Source organism: Cryptotermes secundus, unplaced genomic scaffold (assembly GCF_002891405.2).
Source record: "Cryptotermes secundus unplaced genomic scaffold, Csec_1.0 scaffold824, whole genome shotgun sequence".
NCBI classification, from domain to species: Eukaryota; Metazoa; Arthropoda; class Insecta; order Blattodea; family Kalotermitidae; genus Cryptotermes; species Cryptotermes secundus.
The window spans coordinates 39,822-48,709 of record NW_019727106.1 but is presented as its reverse complement, the minus strand read 5'-3'; the positions used below and the strand labels follow the sequence as shown (position 1 = coordinate 48,709).

The 8,888-nt window shown below is 39.1% G+C and overlaps 1 protein-coding gene across 1 annotated transcript in view; it reads right to left on the bottom strand.

The window, feature by feature from the left end:
• The window catches only part of LOC111864487 (DNA polymerase zeta catalytic subunit), a 78,633-nt gene that overhangs the window by 33,180 nt on the left and 36,565 nt on the right, over positions 1 to 8,888 (bottom strand). The window contains exon 5 of the mRNA XM_033751452.1: positions 8,132 to 8,275. Coding sequence (XP_033607343.1) covers positions 8,132 to 8,275 — 144 coding nt within the window. The remainder of the gene's footprint in view (positions 1 to 8,131; positions 8,276 to 8,888) is intronic.

The following is an 8,888-nucleotide window of genomic DNA, read 5'->3' as shown; positions in this document are numbered from 1 at the left end:
TTGAAAAAGAAAGAACAGAGATCTTATAGACATTTTAACTTGAATTAAGTTTTAAAAAGTGCTAATTTAAAAATCAAATCGACACGTGTAGATAAACAAAGATTTTATACAATTAGAAAGACTGGTAATTTTAAATTTTAACAAGCAGTGTAACAGCTACGTGAGTGATACACACCTGATGATGGCCATTTAGGGCCGAAACATGTAGTGTGGAGGAGGAAAAGAAGTAAAAACTACAATAAAAAAATTTGTTGCACTTAAGACGGTATTTATCCATATATAATGTGTGAGTGTAACAGGATGCTGAAATATAATATTGTAAACAGTTGTCACACAAATAGCATTTATAAATATCTGAATTGTAAACGGAAACTGTTACACTGCAACGCTAACATAAAATTTAACAAAACCTGTCTAAAAGAAAAGCTAGTACCAAAATACGCATATGTGATTTATCCGAAGTTTTTTCCATGATATCCTTGACCAGATTATAGTTGTATCTGCATGCAGCCACCCCTTCCCCCTCACACACGCACACGCGCGCGCGCACACACATCGTTATTGAACATGATCCAAAAATTATATTACTTCAGAAACTGAAATAAGTTTCAATCACACAGAATACCACAACATAATAAAAATAGAACTTATAGACCTAACTTAAAAACCATCTCCTCCTGCTATTTAGTATGACACTACAAATCTGATTGATGAACTGACAATACAATTAATATTCACATATCCAACTTACTTAACAATAATTTTATGTTAATTAATATAACAACACATTCATTCACAGCATAACATGTATGTTGTAACAGTAAATCTCTCAGTTAAAAAAATAAACAAAGGATATCAACCACAGATAATCGGATGCTGAGATAAAGATCAAATTATAGCGGCAAACCCAACAGAAGCCAAAACAAGGTGGGCAGAACATTTCCAAGAGCAGATGCGTAAAAAGGAAGAGGATTATAATGAAGATGAAGTGCTTAAAGCCTAAGGAAGGATAGCAGATGTTGAAAGCAGAATATGTAGTAACAGAGATGAACTTGTGAAGGCACCAACATCAGAAGAAATAGAACAGGTAATTAGGAAACAGAAACGAAATAGATCCCCTGGAGGAGACAATATGGTCATGTGTACTGGGTTCTGTGACAAATAATTGTGGATTCCAGATTACACAAAGCTGTTTAACTGGACAACTAGTTTACAATTACACTTACAATCACTACAATCACTCTGACATTTCTTCTTTCAGACAATGTGACCTGACTGGTCCACTTTCTCTGTTCTGGTCTTCTATCTGCTCACCACTTATATGGTTATATCTGGGGTAATCTCCCTGAAGTAGGCTCTTGATGTTCCAAATAACAAACGCTGCCCCAAACAATTCAGTATTTCATTTCAGTGGTAACCTCCTGCCTATGTACGAATTACCATGGAAACACTTCCAGTTCCGCCGTAACTTATGTGTCCAGCCGAGTATTTCATTGGAAGCGCATGAATACTAGTCCCATGGTAAGCCGTTGTAATGGGAGCGTGATTTGTTAATGCTTGTTGCTGAGGAAATAAACTTTGATCCCACTCAACTGTTCTGGCTTTTAGGCATCAAGCCACAATATAATACTGCAAATGCTTATTCATATTGGATTATAACTTAGAGAAGAATTGTACAAGGTGATTAAACAAATAAAGGAATAGGAAAGCACACCACTGGCTTGAAAAACAGGTTTAATTTGTCCCATTCATAAAAAAGCAGACAAATCTGACTGCAATAATTACATATGTATAACCTTTAGAGAATTAGAAACAATGAAGAACTAGATGAGATATTGGAGAAACGAGATATAGTTAGATTCGCAAAGGCAGAAAGAATCGACTGGCTGGGATACATAAAAAGAATGGATGCTAACAGATGGCAATGGGAAATCTTGTATGACAAAATCTATACTGAAAGAGTAGGAGATAGACTAAAACTGAGGTGGTATGATGATGTCAGAGAAGACCCTGGGGATAGTGAAAGTTAAAAACTGGAGATCTATTGTGATGGACAGAGATGCTTGGAGGCTGACGGTGCAAAAGGCCAAGGCCTATGAAAGGCTGCAGAGTCAGTTGGTGTGTGTATACCCAACTTACTTAACAATAACTTTACGTTAATTAATATCAAAATACATTAATCCACAGCATAAAATGTATGTCGTAATAGTAAAGATTTCAGTTCCTTTTTAAACTGCCACATTTCATCCAATTTCCTGGCTTGATTTGGTATTTTATTAAGTAATTTAATACCCATATCCATTGAAACTTGTTTGAGAATATATGTTCCACAAAAGTGAAAGTAGTTTGACTTTTGGCACGTATTGTGATTATGAATATCAGTGCTATGCTCCATATTCTTTATACCTGATTTTATGTGGCATTTTTTTTTTCATGTTAGGTATGCTGCGTCCTCAGATTGTGGACGGAGGAAAGCTGTGAATATATTGAATAAGAAGTAATGGACAACAGACAAGGGGTGATCCTTCAGCTTTGGGGTTGGGCGTGGGCCTAACAACTCCTTACCATAAAAAATAAGCTCGTTACAAAAATGTTAGAGAAGCCTTGAACCTGGATGAATTTGTTGGATAAACGACCTAAGTAAAATAAAGAAAAAGGAATATGAGATTTGGCACTTGGAATGTTAGATGTATGTACTAGGCAGGTTCACTCAGGGCAGTGGTAGAAGAAATCTTAAAATATAAGTTAGATTTAGCGGGAGTAGAGGAGGTCAGATGGGATGGAGGTGGCACCAAACTAGCAAGTGAATAAACATTTTACTATGGAAATTGGAATGAAAATCATGAATTAGGTACAGGTTTTTTCCATACATAGGAGAATCATATCAGCAGTCAAGAGGGTAGAGTTCGTTAGTGATATGATATTGTAACGTGTCTCGAGTTTGAATCTTGCTGGTCACATGTGTAAGTCCAATCCCACTTCTGACACCAATGAAACGTGTTTAGAGTTCAAATCTTGTTGGTTATGAGTGTAAGTCCAATCTCACTTCTGACAGCAGTGTACTGTGTTTTGCCACTGAAGACGCCATTCAGATTGTTAACTGGTTTATTTAACAACCTACAAGCCTTGGCTACAATTAATTTAACACTGTTGCGGGGTTTCACACTTTATAACCCTATTCGCAATAATCTGTTCACACTGTTCTCAGTAGTCTACACGTATTCACAGTACGGGAGCTATACAAGTCTCTTTGTATTATACACTCCCAATTACACAATTACCCCTGTGTCCGGTTCTTCTTTCCGCGACGGCTGCTATATTCCAACTTAACTCTAATGGCTCACTGCTGGTTAGATTCCAACTCAACTCGTAGGCTGCTGCCTTGAAAACTAACTTTGGTGGCTGATACACTGAGAACCCAGTCACTGCTGACTGGAGAACTCACTTCGGCAGCTGATACATGTTTAACTGCCTTCGGCGGCTGTGTAGTTCCCTTATATAGTCGCAGTGTTTGCCTGTTACGTAATGGGTACCGCTGTTGCCTAACGCCATGTCAACACCGGCGTTGCATGCCATGTCACAGTGCGGGGGGTGGGGGGGTGAGGAGCGCTGACTGACCCGCCACGTCACTACTGGGGGAGGGAGGGGTTGTCCTCCATTGCACAACATGTCACAATATCATATACCTGTATAATACTAAAAGGTCGCTGATGTGATATCATCCTTATAAATGTTCACAGCCCAACAGAATATGAAATTGATCATATAAATGATAGGTTCTATGAAGAACTTGAACATGTATTTGATAAATTCCCGAACTACTCTGTGAAAATTTTGTTAGGAGATTTCAATGCCAAAGTAGGGTGGGATGACATTTACAAACCAACGATTGGGAATGAGAGTTCACACGAAATTAGTAATGATAATGGAGTTAGTGTAGTAAATTTTGCCACATAAAAAATTCTTACTGTGAAAAGTACAATGTTCCCTCATCATAACATACATAAATTTACTTCGACATCTCCTGATGGGAAAATACACAATTAAATAGAACCATATTTTGAAAGACAGGAGACGGCATTCAAGTATACTTGATGTCTGATCATTCAGGGCAGCAGATTCTGACAATGACCACTACCTTGTGGTGGCAAAGGTTAGGGAAAGAGTGGCAGTGAGCAAATAAACAATGCACAGAGTTCATATGGAGAGGTTCAATCTCAAGAAAGAAAAGTGGTAGAGGGTAAGGAGCAGTATCATGTTGAAATCTCAAATACGTTCGCAGCTTTGGAAAACTTGGACACTGAAGTGGATGTTAATAAAGCTTAGGAAATTATTAGAGAAAATATACAAATTTCTGCCAAGGAGAGTGTAACCATTCTTTGGTTCTGCTAGCTCTGGTAGAGAAATTCAACTGCTCTCAGGCCGTGTTGACTGGCCACGACTTAGGTGATTGGTGGGGCATTAGGCGTAGGAAAGTCACACTCAACACCAATTAACTGTCTGAAGTCTTTAATCAAATGCACTATTTAAAGGGTAATTGCGCCATTCATTCATTCATTCATTCATCAGTAATCTGTCAGATGACAGGTCCACAGCCTCTTCCAAAACAGTTTCTCCACTTAATGCGATCTTCTGTTTTTGGAAAGAGACTATCCAGGAAAAGTGATAATGTGGTAGTTTTTCCATTTGCTTTCCACATCGCAGTACAACAGCCGTTCAAACCACTCTGGTCACGCCTGTTGCTATACGAACTTGAACCATCTCGAGCATCATTTTCTCTGTGCTTCAAGTCGCCGCTGATGACGCTGCTTCCGGCATCAGTTTTCGGTGTCTCTCTTCGTCTGATGCCTACCCTTTGACCTGTCCAGCAAGGGAGGCCCTGCCTATAGCTCTCAGGGTCCTTGGCATACTCAAACACCCTCACCACGATAAGGTGGAGACACCAACGAGGGGAATTGCGCCATAGTGACCAATTTAATAGGTTTGTGGGTTTAGGCTTCATTGCTGTTCACTAAGACACAGAAGTCAGTAGGCACCACAGAGTGTATATACGGGTATCAGAACAGGTGTACCCCCTGTGAATATTTCAGAGTTTTCTGCCAAGCACGCTCTGAAAGGTAAATATCTGCCTCATAACCCAAAATTCGGGCAAAGGACCTCCCACTTCAGATTATGATTGGCTGGGCCGGGCAGACTGGGAGGTTGCTTAAGCTTTCTCTTCCAATTAGAAAAACAAATATCCATGCGTGGAGAGTTTAGGGGTAAACTTTGCCAGCTGCTGCATGGCTGTCAAACTGGGATTCTGGGGTAGCATAACACGACGCTGCTAAAATTACGACTTCCCCTGTCAAAGTTTAGAATTTCTAAAGAACACGGCCTTGTGTTATGCATTAACTTGACTGATTTATGGGTGGGCAGCTGGCTTCAAGCTTGACCCAAGCCACTTGCTGCGTGTCTCAGGGGGGAAATCTCCAATAGTGTGACAGAAGTGAGGTATTTCACAGAACCCTAACCATACACGAAATATTAATAGACCATCCCATAAATTGGACATTTACAAGAGTCTAGGTTATTATGAACTGAAGACGCATAAGCCATGGTTCGATGAAGGATGCTCAAAATTATTAGACCAAAGAAACCAAGCCAAACTGCAATGATTACATGATCCAAGCAAAATAAATGAGGATAATATGAACAATATAAGACGTGAAACCAGCAGGCATTTAAGAAATAAAAAGAGAGTATCTGAAAGACAAAATTGATGAGTTTGCAATGAACAGTAAGAAAAAAACATTAGAGACCCATATAGAGGAATAAATGACTTTAAGAGGGGTTACCAACCTAGAGGTAACTTAGTAAAGGATGAGAATGGTGATCTGCTTGCTGATTGCCACAACATTTTGAACAGGCGAAAGAAATACTTCTCTCAGTTATTGAATGTACATAGATTCAGTGATGTTAGGCAGATAGAAATACAAAAAGCTGAGCTGTTATTACCTGAACCTATACCTTTTGAGGTTGAAAGTGGTATTGCAAAATTGAAAAGGTATAAATTGCCAGGTAGTGATCAAATTGCGGCAGAACTTGTTCAAGCCAGCTGGAAATGAAATATTATGTTCTAAGATCCATAAAGTAATTACTTTTATTTGGCATAAGGAAAAATTGCCTGATCAGTGGAAGGAGTCTATTACTGTACTAGTTCACAAAAAAGATGATAAAACTGACTGCAGTAATTATCGGGGCATATCACTGCTATGATCTTCTTACAAAATTTTACCCAATATTCTTCTTTTGAGGTTAAGTGCATACATTGACAATATTATTGGGGATCATCAGTGTTTGTTTCAACGTAACAAAACAACTACAGATAAGATCATTTGCATTCATCAGATATTGGAGACAAAATGGCAGTACGATGAGATAGTACATCAGTTATTTGTAGATATCAAGAAAGTCTATGATTTAGTTTGGAGGGAATTTGGGATATGCATGAAACTAGTTAGGGTGATTAAAATGTGTTTAAACGAAACATACACTAAAGTCCGCATAGGTAAATATTTGTCTGATAAATTTCCTATCCACAATTTCTAAAACAAGGAGATGCTTTATTGACACTCGTTTTTAACTTTGCTTTAGAATATGCCATTAGGAAGGTCCAGGAAAACCAGGTGGGATTGAAATAAAATGGGACACATCAGCTGTTGGTCTATGCTGATGATGTGAATCTACTCGGTGATAATATAGATACCATCAAGGAAAACACACAAACTTTAATTGAAGCAAGTAAGGAGGTTGATCTAGAAGTAAACACAGAGAGAACTAAGTACATGTTGCTGTCTCATCACCAAAAAGCACGGCAAAATCAGGACATAAAGATAGGTAACAGATGTTTTGAAAATGTGGCACAGTTCAGATATTTGAGAATGGCGTTAATTAATTAAAATCTGATTGAGGTGGAAATTAAGAGGAGACTACCAGTCAGTCTAGAACCGTTTGTCTTCTTGTCTGCTGTATAAAAACAAAGAAATTAGAATATACAAAACTATATTTTTGTCTGTGGTTCTGTATGGGTGTGAAACTTTGTCTCTGACATTATGGGAGGAACATAGACTGAGAGTGTTTCAGAACAGGGTGGAGAAAACTGCATAATGAGGAGCTTCATAACTTGTACTCTTCTCCAAGTATAATTAGAATGAACAAGTGAAGGAGGATGAGGTTGGCAGGGCATGTGGCACGAATGGGGGAGAAGGGGAATGTATATAGAATATTGGTGGGAAAGCCAGAACAATAGATACCACTATGGAGACCAAGGCGTGTGTGAGTGGACAATATTAACATGGATGTTAGAGAGACAGGATGGGCGGGTATGGATTGGATTGATCTGGGTCAGGATAGGAACCAGTGGAGGGCTCTCGTGAACACGGTAATGAACCTTCGTGTTCCATAAAATGCTGTGAAATGCACGAGTAGCTGCAGAATTGGTGGCTCCTCAAGAAGGGTTCAGATCTACAAGTAAGTATGACTAGCATTATACATATATGTGGCAAGCTAATGGAAATATATATTTCACTGCAAGTTGTCTGCATGACATGTGTTGTCTCTACACCACTGATTACTCATATAACCAGATTCTGAATTATAAAAATACTTTAGCTTTCAACACCATTACCCCACAGCACTAAACTACACCTCAAAAAAGCATTAAAACATGAAAAATACATATTCCTTCTAACATGTGGGTTGGTTACATCAGGAGATTGTGGAAAACAACTAAATCTGCTAAATTTGTTTCTTACTGACTTTGGATTATTTAAAAATGTTTTTTGTCTCCATTTATCCAGCACTGATTAAGCTAAGATAACAATAATGGTGAAATTGGGTATGGAAGAAAGTGGCTGTGTCCCACTTGACAATTGCATCCCTACATCCGGCTGGTGCTACTGAGGAAGAAAACAAAAATGTGTCAGGGTAGCTAAAATTAATACTGCATATCACATGAATACACATCTACAGCATTAATGCTACACCAGCTGCGTCAGATGACAAAAGAAAATGTGGTCCAATAATCAACTACATTGATGGATCCTGTACAGATATAGGAAAAACTGAAATAGTATTAAGTCCATGTTACCTCACTACATGGCATTCTGCCAGAGAAGTTTGCTGCTGTGTAGCCATATGTAACATTTGCTATGAGTTTGAGGCCAAGTTGCCTTGAGTGAAGCACACGCTGCAGCGCCTTATTGGATTTGTGTCTCTTCATGGACTGTTTCACCTGCAAAACAATACATAGGCTGCTCATTTAATTTGTATCACTTCTGGTGTAAACCATCTGTTTGTTTCCTCCCCATTCCTTTGGCATGAACATACAGTGCGTACAATCAAGTGCGCACCGCGGCTGCAATTTGCCGTGAGTCATACCACCGCAGAACGGATGCAACTCCTCCCTGCGACTGCAGTGCCGTTCCCCGATAGCGTGAGTGTAGTGGTGTCGCTGAGTCTCCGTCCATCAGTTGCTCTACATGCACACATTTATAAGAATACAGTAAGAAGATAACTTACCGTGGTTTATAACAGGTGCTGAAAGTGACCTCCTTCTGCTTGCAAACATGCCGCGCATCTCACAAATAAATTACGCGACACTCTCTGCAGTTCGTCGACGGTAATTGAATGAATTACGCGTGTAATTTCATTTTGAAGACTATCAATGCTGCGGGGATTATTTTTGTAGACTTTTTGCTTCAGGTTGCCCCAAAGATAATAATCAGAAATACTGAGATCTGGGGATCTGGGAGGCCACAGTCCTCTACTGACAATTCTGTCTTCAAACACTTCCTGTATTGCGACCATGGATGCATTAGCCGTATGTGCTGTAGCGTTGTCCTGCT